Source organism: Pogoniulus pusillus, chromosome 8 (assembly GCF_015220805.1).
Source record: "Pogoniulus pusillus isolate bPogPus1 chromosome 8, bPogPus1.pri, whole genome shotgun sequence".
Classification (NCBI taxonomy): Eukaryota; Metazoa; Chordata; class Aves; order Piciformes; family Lybiidae; genus Pogoniulus; species Pogoniulus pusillus.
In genome coordinates this window covers 40,718,397-40,734,781 of record NC_087271.1, presented here as the reverse complement: position 1 = coordinate 40,734,781, position 16,385 = coordinate 40,718,397, and the positions used below count along the sequence as shown (strand labels likewise).

The window sequence follows — 16,385 nt, the reverse complement described above, 5'->3', positions numbered from 1 at the left end:
AAGGAGTGGCCTCACTAGTGCTGAGTACAGGGGCACAATCCCTGCCCTGGTCCTGCTGGCCACACTACTTCTGATCCAAGCCAGCATGCTGCTGGCCTTCTTGGGCACCTAGGCACTCTCCTGGGTCATGTTCAGCTGGCTGCCAACCAACACCTCCAGGTCCTATTCTGCCAGGCAGCTTTCCAGCCACTTTTCCCCAAGCCTTTAGCTTTGCTTGAGGTTGTTGTGTCCCAGCTATAGGGTCCAGCACCTGGCCCTGTTAGAGATGCTGCCTGCACTGTCCCTGCACACAGGTGTGCTCTGGACAAGCCATGTCCTGCCATGCTGCAAGGTGCCAGTCATGCTGTGATATCTAAGGCTGTTGAAGCTGTTTGGCTTAGCAGTGGTGTGCATGAACTTGTGATGCACATAGGATGTGCATCCTCACGGTGACAACAAAGGCAGGCTTTGCTTTTGGGAGGTGGTGGCAAGGACTGAATTGGCACCCTGCTGCCCTATGGCTTAGTGGTGCCTGCCCTGGGACAGGGTCAAGCATAGTCCTGTAGGAAGAACTCACAGCATGGGCATTTTGGCTGGTCGTTATGCCAAACCCCAAGCTGGCATAGGGAAGGAGCAGGCACGAGCTGCAAAACATTTGCTTGCCTATTGGCACCAGACAGAGGCAGTTACGGAAGGGTCTGGAGGGGGGTAGCTCCAATCACAGATTCATGAGGTGCTGCTAAGCCAGAGGGAAATGCAGAGAGGAGCTGGTGTGGTAGCTGTATCACACAGGAGAGGCTCAGACGTCCTCAGGGAAGGACTGCAACTGTCATATATGTGTGTGTGTCTGTCTGTCTATATGTGTGTGTGTGTATGTGTGTATTTCTGGCTGGCAACTGAGCAAATGCTCAGCGACCTCCTCAGGGGCTGCTGTAGCTCTGATAATGCCTGTCCAGCTGTGCCTGACCTCAGTGGGACTGTGATGCCAGGAAAGGTCCACGGCTGTGAGCAAGAGCAGGCCAGCAGGATCGCTGTGGCAGTGGAGAGGACTATTTCCATGGAGTGTCTCTCCACAAGGAGACCCTAAGAAATCAGTCAGGGTGAAGGTCCATTCAGCTCAGCTGCAGCTTCCTGGGGGTCTGCTCGATGCATGCGTGGGCACACCTGCCCTGTGTGTCTCACTGCAGTGGCTCCTCACAAGAGCAGCTCCTGTGAGCTGTGTGGCTACTTAAAAAAAAACACAAAAGGTGGACACATAAGTCCAGCCCAGATTTAGAAGGGGGCTTGGAGTGGACAGCAGAGTGGCAGGACTCTTTGTACAAAGATAAGGACATGGTTGCAACACCAAACACGTCAGAAGGGCTTCTCTCCCTCTCTGTCTGAGCCCAAATTACCTGCGTTGGAAGCAGCCCACTCTGAGCAGACCTGAAGCAACTTTTGCCACTGGCAGAGCCTTGCACTCTTGGGGTGGCAGAGGGGACAGGGTTGGGTTTCTAATCCTTGACTAACGTAACCTGGCATGGCTTAATGTGCCAGTGAAGTCCAAGGCTGCCCAATTGCAGGGTCATCTTCCCTGCCTGCAGTCACTTGCCACTTGCAGCCTCCCCAAGCTGCCCAACCTGCCACTTTCAGTGCCATGGGGAGGGTAGAAGTCGCTTCCCCATCGACCCACAGACCCACAGCAACCCCAAACACTTTTGACCTCAGGTGATGGTCTACAGCCCCTACAGGCTGGGAAACACCAGCATGAGGGAGCAGTGCAAGCACCTTGCTGCACAAACCCACTCTCTAAGTATTTGTATGCCCAGAGTGACCTTTTTGGGGGAGGAGGGGGTAAGATTGGAGGTTTTTCCTCCCACAGCCTCAGCCTGTTCTCATGGAAGTAGTTTAGGATGCCTCACAGGCTGTCAACGATGGGTGCCATCCTTCTGGACCCAGGGCACCTGAAAACTGGCATTGTCTGAGGTCCCAGGTGTGCCAGTTCAGCCTTAAATGTTAATTCTTTCCTTGAACATAGTAGGATTATTAGGTTTTCTAAAACATGTGATTTTTGTGCTTGGTTTCCTGCGTGCATGAGACTTGTTTGCTCAGGCAAGGAATCGTAGAATCAACCAGGTTGGAAGAGAGCTCCAAGCTCATCCAGTCCAACCTAGCACCCAGCCCTGGCCAATCAACCAGACCATGGCACTAAGTGCCCCAGCCAGGCTTGGCTTCAACACCTCCACCACCTCCCTGGGCAGCCCATTCCAATGCCAATCACTCTCTCTGACAACAATTTCCTCCTCACCTCCAGCCTAGACCTGCCCTGGCACAGCTTGAGACTCTGTCCCCTTCTTCTGTTGCTGCTTGCCTGGCAGCAGAGCCCAACCCCACCTGGCTCCTTATGTTAACTAGAAGTTAACTAGAAGTTGTGAGCCTGTTGCCATCTGTCTGTAGCTTCCTTACTTGGGACTGACTGGGTTCTGACCCACTACACCTGACAGGCCCCCAGCAAGCTCTGTGCTCACTTGTCTTGTCTCCAGCTACAGCAGAATTGCTTGGGTAACCTTAGATGAGTGTTTGGGTCTGTTGACTTCACGGGTCCGGGTTAAGCATGTGTCATGGCAGGACGTGGACCTAATTCAGCCATGAGGAAGGGCCACAGGCAACAGCACTTTGCAGTTACCTTTGCTAATTACCAATGTTGGGCATGGATCCTGCTATTTAATCCACTTGGGCAGTGCTGAGAGGCTTTCTGCTCTCTCACTTACGGTGCTGGGAAGTACATTAGGCTGAAGTTAATCTGCCAGCCACAGCTAACACAGCCCTGACTTAGCTGGGACTGCATTTACCAGCACGAACAGTGCTAATAAAAGGAAAAAAAGAAACCCAACACAAACCCAACCACCCCGACAAAAACAGCCCTGCCAAGGCACCCTGCCACCAGTTCCCAAGCACAGGGAAAGGCATGTGCTGAGAGCTCCCTGGGATATTCTCCACCCTTGTACAGAGCAAACCGAGCCAAGCAATTCGTAGGTCTCAAATCCTGCCTGCCCCTGACGTTCTCATCTTCCAGCTTGCCCCGGTGCTGCTGAAGGCCAGCACGTGCTCCTCGGCCGCCCCTGCCTGCGGAAGACACTCGGCCCCTGCGCAGGGTCTGAGCCTGCAGGGCAGCACAGCTGGTCAGAGGTAGGTGCTACCTGCTGGGGTCGCTGGCAGAAGCAGTGCCTCTTCTGCAGAGAGCCCTCCCTGGGGGGAGCCAGGGAACGGGGCTGCTGGGGCAGGAAGCAATGCCATGTTAGGAGTGGCAAGGTGGGTGTTGGGCATGGCAGCCAGGGGGGCTGAGAAAGGGGTGGAGAGAGAGGTTAAGCAGCTGGGGGGTTTGCACAAGGTTTTCCTGGCCGTGGTGGTTCAAGGCCCTCTTTATCCCACATGCATCATGCTGAGCTACCTGAGGAGGGAGGTGGAGCTTTTTTACATGTGCCCCTGCACGTTTCTCTTTATTAATTTGCTTTCCTAAATTGCCCTTTTGTGCAGCCCAGCTCTGCCTCTGACATCCCTCTGGTCACCAGCCCTCGGCTACCCTTGACCCTGGCAGCACCTTCAAAGGGAGCATGGTCCTGCTGCGGAGCCTGCAATGTTTGCTCACCTCTCGGGCAAGCAGCTACCGCCTCCCTGCCCTGGGGGGTTTCGTCAGCCTCCCGCAGCACTCCAGGGGAGATCGGTCAGCCGCTGCTGCTTGCACAAGGTCAGTCCCCCCCACTCAGTGCAGATAATTCTCCTGCCCCACGGCAAGGTCCCTGTCCTCAGCTGGTGACTGCTGTTGTGGTCTTAGTGGGGTAACTCATTAATGAAGTGCTCACTACGGTGTTAGGTTCATTCTTCCAGTTCTTGCTAATCGTGGGCCAAAGGGGCTGCTCCTCCAGTTCCTCCAGCATCTTGAGCTCCTCCAGAGCCCAGTGGCAGTGGGCATGCTGTCATGAGTGTAAATAGAGGCAGCTGTGCCCAGTGGCGGGCAGAGATAGAAGCAATGCTCCATCAGGCCTATGTCTGCTCTCACCTTGGCATGTTTCAGGTTTATGCAGGACCTTGCAGCCCAAAGTGCTTTCTTGGATGGGTCTGGAAATGATGTGCCTGCATCTGGGAATGTCTTAGGTGCTCAGCAGAGGGGGAGGAGAAATGCTGAAGATGTCCATGTCATTGCAGGGGTGGGGTTGGACTTAGGTGATCTTTAAAGGTCATTTCAGACTCAAACCATTCCATGATTAAATGATTCTGTGCTTGCCAGCTGTGCCAGTGGCTGGAGGCTGGGGCACTTCAGGTGCATCAGGCCTCCTCCTAGGATCCAACCAGTCAACAAAATGGACCATTCCTCCTCCCTGTGTGACATCTCTGTCCAAATAAAAAAAAAAAAAAAGAAATCATTAATTAAGTTATTAATTAACTTCCAGTGCTAGCAAAAGACAAATGGTTACCTGGGCTTAGGGGACAGGTCTGCATCTTGCTGGGGTTATTATCCCAGGGGTGACCAGCTCTCCAGCTGCAGGTTCTGCATTGAGGGCTCACCCCTGGAGATGGCCCTAGGGTGTTGGGAAAGAGCTCCAGAGCTGCAGGAGCAAAGCCAACAGCCACCTGCCCCAGGGCCTGACCCACAGGAAAGTTCCATATCCTGCATTTTTAGCCTTTGAATTGCCCATCCCACCCACCTTTTGGGTTGTTTTCCTGCAGTGTCACATTTCTGCATTTTAAGGCATTCCCAAATTCACAAGGATGCACTTCCAGGGGTTCTAATCAGCCAGACAGGGATACAGGGCCCCTGTGCCATGAGCTAACAACTGCCTAGGGCAGCTGTAGGGAACATGAAGACAAGGTGGAGCAGGTGGGGGTGGGACATGTAGGCAGGGATGGATGGTGGTTGGGAAAGCCACGACCCCTTGGCTGGGGTTGGAAACAGAGGTTCCAGGGTGATTTTGAGCAGGGCACACACAGGAGTGGGCACATCTCATGCTAACCATCCCGGTCCCCAGACCTCTCCAGGAGCGGTGGGTGACCTGCAGTGCCCTGTTCCCGCTGGGTTTGCCTTGGAAGCAGAGGGCTGCAAAGTCCAGCCCTGACTGACCCTCCCAGCTCACCAGGAGGTTTCCAAGCCTGGCAGTTCTCTCAGGATATAACCGTGCCGGAGGGAAGTGCCGGGGCAGGCAAATAAAGGTGTTCCCACGAATTAACAGGAGGAAAAAAGAGAAACATGTGCCAGTCGAGACTCGCCCCGGAGCGCTGCATTGTCTGTGGCAGGCTCGCTGCGCGGCCGGAGCGGGGCCCTTTGAAGACGGATTTAAATCCACTCCTGGGAGGTGTCACCTGTTGGCATCGTGCCCTCCCCGGCTCCCCTGTGAGCTTTTTGTCTGGCTGAACGCTGGCGACAATAAGGGTCACTGGAGCATGCAGCTGGGCGAAGGCATAGCCGGAGCAGTGTTTCCAAAAACAACAACCCAGGCCGGCAGCATGCAAGGGGAGGAGGAGGAGGCGGGGGGGGGAAGGCAGGCTGTAAACAAGCTGTGCCTTCAGCTCTGCTTCCCAGGCTGGCTTCCCGGGAGAGGGCGCAGAGCTCCGCCGGGGGCTTGTAAACATGTTGTGCAGGACGAGGGCACGGGTACGGCACTGCCGCCGAGTCTCCCCCGTCCCAGTCCAGCTGTGAGGGCGCCGAGGGTCTGCCCCAGGCTGGGGGCTGCTGGCTGCCGTGTGCTTGTTGGGTGGAGAGATGCTTATACTGCAAGCTGCCCTCGCTGCCCGCTTCCCTTTTGGGAAGAGTGAAGAGAGGAGCTGCCCAGCTCCGAGGCTCAGCTGGCATGAGGGTCACCCCACGCCACAAAGACCTCCAGCCATAAACACCCTGGGCTTGTTTGCAGCCGGCCAAAGTTTCTGTGAAGTCCGCGGGTGAGCCAAGCGCGTTTCCAAGAACTCGGAGCTATCAGCGCTGTCACTGTCCCCACTAAGCAAACCCTCCGCAAACGCGCAGAAAGGCTGGGCAGGGCTTTACGTTGCCTGCGGCTTGACAGTTCCTCTTTATGGGAGCTATTTTGGGTCCCTCCTGGCTTCACTGGGTCTCGGCACCACCTCCTGCCTCCTCCTGTTTCAGCGGAGCCGTTAGACTCAGGTGACCACGGCTGAACTCGGTCTGGATAGGAGATACTGAGCCGGAGCCTGCGGCTGAAACACAGCAGCTGCTTCTGTGCTGAAAACCTGTGCTCGATGTAGAGGGTGCAGGGAGGGGGATTCAGGGAAGGCACTTTCTGTTGCAGTGTTTGGAGGCTCAAGCAATGCAAGGAAGTGACAAGCATCTGAATTTCACCTTAGATTTGGATAGCCTGAGGGGATTAACACACACTTGTGGCTGCTGCAGTGTGGTGGTAAAGAATGAGCTGGCTTGTCCCAGGAGGGAGGGTGGGGTTGTGGCTCTTGAGATGGAAAATAAACCAAGGCGAGGCCTTAGCCGGTTCTTGACCTCCTCCCAGCTGGGGATTCAGCTCCCCTTGGTCCCTGCAGCGACTCTGGATGGGCAGAGGCTGGGGGTCTTCAGTGGGCTGGCTGTGACGGGTCAGGAGGGTCCAGCTTCTGAAGAGAGAGAAATTTTCATGTCACCTCACCAAGGCTGGCATGGAACCTGTTGCCCTGAGGCAGGCGTGCGGCTGGCATGTGCCCAGCCTGCTGCCCGTGTGTGTGTGTGCAGTTGTGTGCACACATGTGCAGCTCCTTCTGCTAGTGCTGGCATCGCCCTCTCCCATCTGGGCTAGGATGAGGGGAAGCTGGGATGGGACAGTGAGCAAGCTGCCGCGGTGGAAAAATACTGGCCAGTGCCTACAGTTTCCTGGGTGTCCCCTTAACACCCTGGGTGCCTCTGAAGTGGGCATTCCCCCCACCCAACGGTGGGACTGGAGGATTTCTCCTCCTTCGTGTGCGGGGGTCTTGGCTGGAAATCCAGCTGCTGGAAGATGTTCCTGCCCCAAAGAGCAAAGAGGGGCATTGAGCAGACGCTGCCTGTTTCCCCCTACCCTCAAATCTGAGCACCAAGCCAGAGGCTGATGCCAGGGTTCGAGAGGGGGTCCGGCTCCTCCCTGCCCGCTGCCCTGTTTACCCAGCGCGGCCGCTTGCCGCCCCTGCTGAGTTATGCAAAAGCCGCCGCTAATGTAAACGCCGCGGACAGCCCCGGATCCGCTCCCTTCCCACAACCAGCGCTGGCCAAGGCTCGTTTTAACAGGGCCGGGGCGGTCGCAAAAGGAACCCAAACCGCACATCCCTACCCCTGCTTTCTGGGCTCCCCTAGCCCTCGGTGCGGGGCGAAGCGGGGGACTTCCCCTCCATCCCGGGGGACAGGGGCAGCCCGGCCGAGGAGGAGAAGGGAAGGAGGGAGGTGGGCCCTTGTTTCCCCCCCGCCCTTCCCGGCCCCGTCCTGCCCCCGCCCCGCCCGCCGCTGCCCAATCAGTGCGGCGGGGCCGGCGCTGCGGCGCCATTAAAGCGGCGGCGGCGGGCGCGGCCCCGGGACCGAGCGTGGGAGCCCCGCGCCCGGCAGCAGACGCAGGCACTCGGCGCAGGTAACGGCCCCCGGTGGGCAGGGGGGTGTCCGCGTCCTCCCCGCACCGCTCCCTGGGGCTCTGCGGTGGTGGTGGGCACAGCTCTGCCTTGTAGCGAGGCTCCCCGGAGGTTGCTTGGCCGGCGGCGATCAGACCGTGTAGGGGAAACTCCGTCCTCGCCGGGGTTTTGTTCCTGGAGCGGAGAGGCAGCTCCAGTTTCCTCTCGAAAACAGATGGCTTGGGCTGGTTTTTCTTCGCAAGGTGTCTGTGGACTTGGCAGCGTTTGTTTACCGGTTGGACTCGAGGGTCTTAAGGGTCTTTTCCGACCTAAACGATTTTACTTGGGGGGTGACATTCCTCGTAGTGGAGTGGGTCCGGTGGGCCCCGCGCCCCGGGCGAGCGGAGCCTCCCCAAAGCCATCAGAGGCTCTTCCGGGGCGAGCAGAAGAGTCACCGAAAGCCGGAGGGTGGGCTAGCGGACCCCCGCCACAGCAGGGCGGTCTGGGCAGCCCCAGCCTGCCTGCTGAAGGGCAGTAGGGTGTCGGGACCGACTGTCCAGACAACAATTAAATTACAGTCGTTGGTATTCTGGGGCTCCCGCGAACGTGCCTGGGCTCCAGCTGCCGCGGTCCTGGGCTGCTTGGCCCTGGCCGTCCAGCTTCAGGCTGCCTTGGGCTTTCTGGGATGCCGCAGCTCTGGGGGCCTCCTCAGTGCTGCTTGGGTCGCTCAGGTGTTCCGCACGCTGCCTGTTGCTCTCCTTTGAGCTTTCCTGCCCTGCATGAGCCTCGTCTAACTTCAGCTGATGGGAGAAGGTGGCTGGGGCTGGCCAGGCCTCCTACTGAATCAAGTAGATTGAGAAAGCCTCAGCCAAGTTTTCCCAGGCCTTAGTCTTGCTCCGAAGTGGTGGTGAACACAGCTGAGGAGCGGTTTTGAAGGGCTTACCCGCTGCTTGGCGGGTAAGACCTGCTTTATTGGCAGGTTGTGGGAAGGAGTTTGGTTATTACTGGGACACTTTGAAGGCACTGCTTCTTGAGTGAGGTTTTTCTAGTGGCTTGCAGAATGGCATGGGACCACTGGAGCTGGCAGCCAGCCCTGCGGCCAAGCTGTCTTGTGCTCCTCCCTGGCTGCAGGTGTGTGGACAAATCGGGGAATGCAGGAAGGGCTGACGGCTGGGGTTGTTTTTTGCATCCCTCCTGCAGGAACCCCTTTGCCCGGTCTGCAGCCATGGCCACCTCGGCGAGCTCCCACCTGAGCAAAGCTATCAAGCACATGTACATGAAGCTGCCGCAGGGTGAGAAGGTCCAAGCCATGTACATCTGGATCGATGGGACAGGGGAGCACCTCCGCTGCAAAACCCGCACTCTGGACCATGAGCCCAAGAGCATCGAAGGTGAGAAGGCAGGTGGAGGATTTGCAGCCCTTCACTGGGTGGAGAGTGCTTGGCTGCTCTGGAGAATGTTTGCCAGAGCTCCCTTCATGGCAGAAGGATGATGTCTGGGGAAGATTCTTCATCTCCTCCCAGACACCTCTTTTCCCAGATACCCTTGGGGAGATGTTCCCAGCTCTGCAGATGTGGAGTTCCACTGAGATGCCCGGGGTTGGGAGGCTGCCCCTGGCACTGCCCCTGCTGCGGAGGGGGCTGTTGGCAGGGGTTTGGCAGCCCATTGACTCCCTGAGCACTCGTTTTGGCCGGAAGTAGTTTGGCAGAAGAAAGTGGAGGGGAAAGAATGGAGCTATCCGGTGTAATTAAGAGCTTGTGTCCCTCAGAACAAACAGTCCCAGCTTACACAATAATAGCATTAGGATTTTCCCCAGGTTGCCATGGTGCTGGCTGGAGGCAGTTATGAAATGAAAATACTCTGTGTGACTGAGCAGAATTATCTTTTTTTTTCTTCTTTTTTTTCCTTTTTGTTCTTTTCCCTTCTCCTTTCCCCTTTTCTCGCTAAGGGAGTGGTTGGCACAGATCCTCGGCGATCTTTGTGCTTCCCATCCTCCCTCTTTCCCCCCAGGATATGGAGGAGATAACATTGCCCGGGTGGAGTTCCCGCTGTGCTTTGACCTGGAGGGCAGTGTGCAGCCCTGAGGGGTGGGCAAGGGGGCCAAGCTGGCCTGGCTTCTCCGTGTGAGACTCCACCTAAATGTGGTTTGCTTACCCACCTTTTCCTGGCCATGCATGGTATCTCACGGCTCCCCGTGTCCCTGTAGCCTGAGGATGTCTTATAGTCGCTGCAAGCAGACTGGATGCTCTGCTCATCCCTGTGGTTCTTGCAACATGGGAAACAGCCTTAGTGCTGCTCAGTTCACTTGGGCTTGGCCAGCAGCCCAGCTCCTTGTGTTTCTCAGGGTGGCTGAGGAGTTGTGTTCCCCTGTTTTCTGCTGGGTTTGGATTTTTGCTGTTGTGTTTTTTTAATTCCCTCAGTTGGAACAAAATCAGCTGAGCTGGTATTAAACCTAATGCAGGCCAGTCCTCTGTGAGCATCTTCACCTCTGCCACCCTGGAGGGTGGTGGGAAGCCCGTGCCCTGGTGACTGGGGACCCTGGGTCACTGTGGCTTGTTTCTCTTTCTGCTCCAGATCTCCCCGAGTGGAATTTCGACGGCTCCAGCACTTACCAGTCCGAAGGCTCCAACAGTGACATGTACCTGCGACCTGCTGCCATGTTTCGAGACCCCTTTCGCAAGGATCCCAACAAACTCGTTCTCTGCGAGGTCTTCAAATACAACCGCCAGTCTGCAGGTGAATGGACCTTCTCCAGGGGGTGGTGGTTCTGGGGAGGGGAAAGGGAGACCTGCCCAAATGCTGCTCATGCCCCTGGTGTCATGCATCACATAGAAATGATCGTCGAATTATAGAACCAGTCAGGGTTGGAAGGGGCCACAAGGATCATCTAGTTCCAACCCCCCTGCCGTGGGCAGGGACGCCCTACCCTAGATCATGATCCCTGCTCTGAAAGTAAAAAAGGCAAAGTGCTGGTGGTGGAGGAGGGGCTGGTGCTGGGGTTCTTCACAAAAGCTGCTGGGACTCAGCCTATCAATAAGAGGGAGATGAGGGAATGGAGGTGGAGATGCCAATAAGCCTTGTGTTGCTTTTCCGTTCTAGAGTCCAATCTCCGACACACCTGCAGGCGGATTATGGATATGGTGTCCAACCAGCACCCCTGGTTTGGAATGGAGCAAGAGTACACTCTTCTGGGCACAGATGGGCATCCCTTTGGCTGGCCTTCCAACGGTTTCCCTGGGCCTCAAGGTAATCCTTTGGGAGCCTGCACTGGAGCAACTTCATGCCGTGTTTGACCCTGTAATCTGTGTGATGCATCTTAAGTGCTTCAGGCCAGCTGAAAGATCTTAGACCTTTTTAGAACTGAAGGTGGGCAGCAGCAAGGAGGATGTTGGCATGAGTTAACCTATGAAATTCAGGTCATTGCAGAAGGGTCGAGATGGTGCTGGGCCACACCTAAATTTGCTGCGTGGTCTGTTAGTCTGTGGGTGCCTTAAACTCTTGCCCAGTGTGGCAGAGAATAGAATAGAATCAATCAGGTTGGAAAAGACCTCCAAGATCATCCAGTCCAACCTATTGCCCAGCCCTATCCAATCAGCAAGCACAAGAGCACAAGCCTGTGCTATTGGAGTGCTCTGCCAGTACTTCCACGAGAAAGATCTTGGGGGTTTCCACACATCCTGTGCCTCTGGAGAGTTCTCTCTGTGTGGTCTGTCTTCATTGAGTTTGAGCCTTTCTCCTTTCTGGAAACTCAGCATTGTCCTGCTGTTCACCTGTGCTGTTGCAGGTCCATACTATTGTGGTGTAGGGGCAGACAAGGCCTATGGCAGAGACATTGTGGAGGCCCACTACCGAGCGTGCCTCTATGCTGGGGTGAAGATTGGAGGAACCAATGCAGAAGTGATGCCAGCCCAGGTAAATCGTGTTGAGATGCCTGGTGGAGTGAGCTAGTAGGGAAGAGTCCCAGGCAGCGGGAGCTTTGGCTGTGAGCCATGTGGCTCTATCAACACTCAGAGCGTAAGGGGGTGGGAAGTGCCTCGCAGTGAATGTCTCTGCACCACTGAGCTGGTGACTCCTCCTCCTTGTAGTGGGAGTTCCAGGTGGGACCATGCGAAGGGATCGAGATGGGGGATCACCTCTGGATTGCGCGCTTCATCCTTCATCGGGTGTGTGAAGACTTTGGTGTCATTGTGTCCTTTGATCCCAAACCCATTCCTGGGAACTGGAACGGTGCTGGCTGCCACACCAACTTCAGCACCAAGAGCATGAGGGAAGACGGAGGTCTCAAGTAAGTCTGGAGAGATGGGCCAGTAGCATCTGTTTGGCGGGCAGCAGGCTGGGCTTGCTTACTGCAGCAAGCTTTCCGCGGAGCTTTTGATGAGATGAGAGGTGTCACTGTGGTGCTCGGCGGTGTGCGCGAACCTTTCTTCTGCACCTGTGTTCTATCTGTTGGATTGGCCTCCGATGACTCTGTGATAACACCCTCACCTTGGTGCTGGGTGGGAAATTCAGCCAGCAGTACAGCTCCACCAGTGTTGATGGAAGAATGGGGGGCCAAGATGCAGCTATTCCTAACAGGCTGCTCCCCGGCTCTCGATCAGCCAGTGCTGCACACAAGCTTGGTGAAGACCTTTTTGGCGTAACCATGATGAAAGAGAAAGGAAGGCTGTTTGCTTCTGTCTAGACTGGGCTCTGGTAGCTGATGACACATTTTCTTAAGCAGCAAGATCTGGAAATGTAAAACCCCAAGTTTCCTTATGGGATGGGTGTGTTCAGTGCCAGTAGGGACCTTTCAGCACTGGGTCGCAATGAAGCTCTATGAAGGGGCTCCTCCTGGCAGCTGTGTTTTCTTGCCTTAATCTTGGTGGTGCCCTGAGGTAATGAGCCAGCCAACGACTGTGTGAGCTCCCCAGATAGATGCTTGCGCGTTAAGAAATCTCCCCTCTGAGAGCAGGTTCCCCCGTGGGGTTTGGCTGTGGTTTGAACTGGTGGTGTCTCATGCACAGCACCACTGAGAGACCCTGAGGTTTGGCTGTGGGTTGAACTGGTGGTGTCTCACACACAGCACCACGGAGAAACTTGGGTTTGGCTGAGGGGATCCTGTTCCAAGAGCCAGCCTGGGTCAGCAGTGGGAGTGAAGAGAAGCCCTGTGGTGTGGTGATATGAAAAGTGGGTTGTAGGGCATAAGGCTTCGTTGTGAAGTGGCTTGGGGACAGCCATGAATCCATCATGGCTCAGATGCAGCAGTTGAGTGGCTCAGCTCGCACCCGTCCATCTGACGAGTCGCTGCACCTTCTCCTCTTCCTTGCTCCCTTTGCAGGCATATTGAAGAGGCCATTGAGAAGCTGAGCAAGCGCCACCAGTACCACATCCGTGCCTATGACCCCAAAGGAGGGCTGGACAATGCCAGGCGCCTGACGGGTTTCCACGAGACCTCCAACATCAACGAGTTCTCTGCCGGCGTGGCCAACCGCGGCGCCAGCATCCGCATCCCCAGGAATGTGGGCCACGAGAAGAAGGGCTACTTCGAGGACCGCCGACCCTCCGCCAACTGCGACCCCTACGCCGTGACGGAGGCCCTGGTCCGCACGTGTCTGCTCAACGAAACCGGGGACGAGCCTTTTGAGTACAAGAACTAAGCAGACTGCGCCCGCAGACGCCGCCCTCCCCCCGCGCTCCCCGCACCCCTAAACTTCCCTTCTAGATGTAATCCTGAGGGTACAAGATAACACCTTTTGTGTCTCGGTAACTCTTGTTGTCTTGAGGTGGGGGAGGAGGGCAAACTTAGTTTTCTCGATGTCTGTTTGTCATTGACTCTTCAGAAGCCAAGAGGAGGAGAGGGCGTTAGAGAACTTTTAACCACTGTTTTATTTTTTTTGTCTAATTCATGTGTACATCTGATGGGATCCAGTGGCTTCCAGGGACACACTGCACACAAAAAGCCAGCAGGCGAGTGGAGAGCTTAAAACTAGAGCTGCCTTCCCCAGGTGCCAGCCAGGCACCGCTGACTCTTCTGTGAGCTGCTGGTCCTCTTAAGTCGGTGCCCTTCTGTGGAGAAGGGAAGACGAGAGGCTATGATGGAGCCCTCTTTGCTCCTGCCTGTGTGATGGGGAGATCTTCAGCCCCTGGCCACGCTGAGAATCTTCTGGCATTTGAGCTCAGCACGGGAGCAGCTGAGGAGAACTGGTTCTGTCACTGGAAGCCACATGGTCTCTGGATCATAACAGAGTGAAGTAGTATTTTTCTATTTAAATATAAAAAATCAAGAAAAAAAATCTATATGAAAGTGGTTTTTGTTTAAGGAGAGCTGAAGGTCCAATGACTCACCTGGCCAGAGCAGGCAGAGCTCCTGAGGATGCTGCCAGAGGGCCTCCAGGTGGGACTGAGGGTGAGCTTGTAGGGCTCGGTGGAGGAGACTTGGATGAGATTTGTTTCAGTGTGGAGCTTGCAGGAGGTGGTTCCCAGGCCAGGGACGCCTGCAGCAGCGCTCCTTGCTGTAAGTCGAGCAGCAGCCACAGGCTCGGGAGCGTCTGGATCGGCAGCAGGAAGGTGTCCTGGACTGGAAGTTGACAGGTCAACTTAGCCGTGTTCCGGGCAGAGCCGTGGTGCCCTGCCTTTGCCGTGGGGCTCGCATGTCACTAAAGCAGGGCTTTGATAAAGGAGAAAACAAAAGTTTTAGATTTCCTATTATTTTTTTCACAATGTTCTTAGTTCCTGAAGCAGGAAGGTTTTAGAGACTGCTGATGGCACTGTTGTGTCCTGGCTCTTAGGCTGCTGAGATGGGGGCTAGGGGAGGCCTCCCGGCCAGCCCTGCCACCTCCCGGCTCATGCTGCTGGGTGCAGGGAGGTTTGCAAAGGTTGCAGGGTTTTACACTTGGGTATCTTAGGCCGTGCCAGTTCTGTTCCTCTGCATTTGGACTTCTTCCAAATAGTTTTGTCTTTTTCTTTTTTGTAATAAAAAAAGAGAAAAAAGAACAAAGCCTCAACTCTGACTTCGGTCTCCTCTCTGTGGTTCACCTGGGCAGCTTCTTCCCTGCCTCTGCTGCCTTCAGTTGAAGGTGGCTGGACTCTGATAGTGCATAGACTTTTTGGCTTTTCATTTGGGAGGTGAGGTTTTGGGGGGCAGCTGGATTGCAGTCCATGGTGCTCCCCAGAAAATGGAGGGTTGTAGGTGGCTCTTGGTGCTCCTGTGAGCAGAAGTGCAGCTGCGACTGGAGTGTGCTTCTCTTGGTATGAGGAAAGGACTGGACTTGGGAGTGTCGTGGGGTATGTACAGATGTGTGTGCATTTCCTCAGCCTCCTGCATGCAAGTCCTACAGGGAGTAGAAATTGCACAGCAAACATCCTGGGGGACAAAAAAAAAAGAGGGCTTTCTGGGGAAGGACTTTCCCAATGGAAAAAGTGCTGCTCCTCCACCTTTGGTATGAACCCAGGCATCCAGAAAAGTAAGCAAGGTAGTAGAGATGTGTCACACTGCTCCCACAACTCTTCACCTGGCTTGTGCTGTTTGCCAGACCCCCAAGAGGCACTGTCTCCAGGAGTGGATGATTTAACCATGCTTAACTCCAAAAGGTGGATTGATTACAGAGCAGCATTCTGACAAATCCCTTCCTGACACCACATTTTTCTAGACTAAGTGGTCTGCATCTCCCTTCTGGGAGGCATGCAAGGCAGCCCCTTCCTCACCATGGTCCCCAAATTACCTTATCTCTGGGTGGTGAATGGGGTGGAATGCCACAGGAGCTGAGAGAAAACAGCTTCTCTCTAGTCATGATGTGACCATGAGGCCTCTGTCTGGGCTGTGGCAGGGGTACTGCAGCCAGAAGGGGTTGATGCTGCTCTGGAATAAGAAGCCCAGAAACATTGGAGCTTTCTGCTGATCTGGGGGCAGGTGGGGGGCAGCTGCTGTGCTCCCTGCCTTCTGAGAAAATGTTAGAGAGGAAAAAAAATGGATGGCGTCTAAATTAAGCAAAGTTCTGTGAGGGCATTTGCAAGGAGGGAGGGGCAAGACACAGCAAGGCTTTTCTTGATCTTTCTCTCCCTCCAAATGTTCTGCATCCTTAAGGCTGGAGCCCTGTCCCTCCAGGGATCCTCCTCTCCTGGAGAAGGAACGAATTGGGAAAAGGAGACATGGCTTAGTTTTGTCCCTTTGCCATTGGAATGGGCTGCCCAGGGAGGTAGTGGAGGCACCATCCCTGGAGGTGTTCAGGAAAAGCTCTAGTGCCATGGTCTGGTTGGACAGAGCTGGGTGCTAGGTTGGACTGGATGAGCTTGAAGGTCTCTTCCAACCTGGTTGATTCTATGATGACCAGCAGCCAAGGCAGTAGCTGAGGGGCAGGCAGGTTTTGTCCTGAAGGCAGACAGCATCTCCCTGTGTGTCTGAGAGCACTAAGAGTGCAGAGACATGGTGTGCTATTCGTGTGTCTCTGCAGCGGCTGCCACCTCCAGGCTGGCCATCAGGGCGATAAGAGGAGCAGGCATCAGTCCTTTGCTTCTCCAGCTGCCTTGAACGTAAATTAAGGACAGGAGCTTGAAGCCTAATGGCTTCTCTTGCTCTCAGCTGAGAAAGCATTTATCCACTCGCTTCACAATTACCCAGCTGAAAACAAGGTCGAAGACAACACTGTGCTGCAAAATGGCTGTTCAGATGAGCATTAACATCTATAAAGGTAAGAAAGGATCATGATGAGTCGGAAGGACCTTGAAAAAAAGCCCTCATTTCCTCCTGACATTGTTTTTGTTTTGCTTGAAGCCTCGCTGCTGGGTCAGCTTGCAGCTACCAAAACACATTTCCCAGCTATGCAGGACAGGGAGGACTCCCCTTAAGGCTGTGGAGCCCCAAACCTTCAGAGGCTGAAGCTTCT

The 16,385-nt window shown here is 55.2% G+C and overlaps 1 protein-coding gene and 1 long non-coding RNA gene across 3 annotated transcripts; one reads left to right on the top strand and one right to left on the bottom strand.

Moving 5' to 3' along the window:
- The first annotated feature begins 3,506 nt into the window (after positions 1–3,506).
- GLUL (glutamate-ammonia ligase) lies at positions 3,507–14,507 on the top strand. 2 transcript variants are annotated; one of them, XM_064148197.1, is made up of 7 exons: positions 3,507–3,706; positions 8,725–8,915; positions 10,099–10,260; positions 10,624–10,770; positions 11,309–11,436; positions 11,610–11,809; positions 12,842–14,507. In XM_064148197.1, the coding sequence occupies exons 1-7, from the start codon at positions 3,573–3,575 to the stop codon at positions 13,158–13,160; spliced, it is 1,281 nt and encodes a 426-aa protein (XP_064004267.1). In that variant the 5' UTR covers positions 3,507–3,572; the 3' UTR covers positions 13,161–14,507. The 2 variants fall into 2 exon arrangements, with proteins under 2 accessions (XP_064004267.1, XP_064004268.1); XM_064148198.1 differs by lacking the exon at positions 3,507–3,706 and adding an exon at positions 7,443–7,547.
- On the bottom strand, positions 5,468–7,373 carry LOC135177758 (uncharacterized). Its single transcript, XR_010303149.1, has 2 exons — positions 7,257–7,373; positions 5,468–6,570 (listed from the first exon to the last, which is right to left on the bottom strand). It is a non-coding gene; the product is annotated as an uncharacterized LOC135177758 (long non-coding RNA).
- Positions 14,508–16,385: the final 1,878 nt, after the last annotated feature.

Excerpts from the sequence above, each read along its gene's own strand:
- GLUL (XM_064148197.1), top strand. The coding sequence starts at position 3,573 with ATGGTCCTGCTGCGGAGCCTGCAATGTTTGCTCACCTCTCGGGCAAGC. Across the intron at positions 3,707-8,724 it reads GCCGCTGCTGCTTGCACAAG|GAACCCCTTTGCCCGGTCTG; the intron begins GTCAGTCCCCCC and ends TCCCTCCTGCAG. Across the intron at positions 11,437-11,609 it reads CAGAAGTGATGCCAGCCCAG|TGGGAGTTCCAGGTGGGACC; the intron begins GTAAATCGTGTT and ends TCCTCCTTGTAG.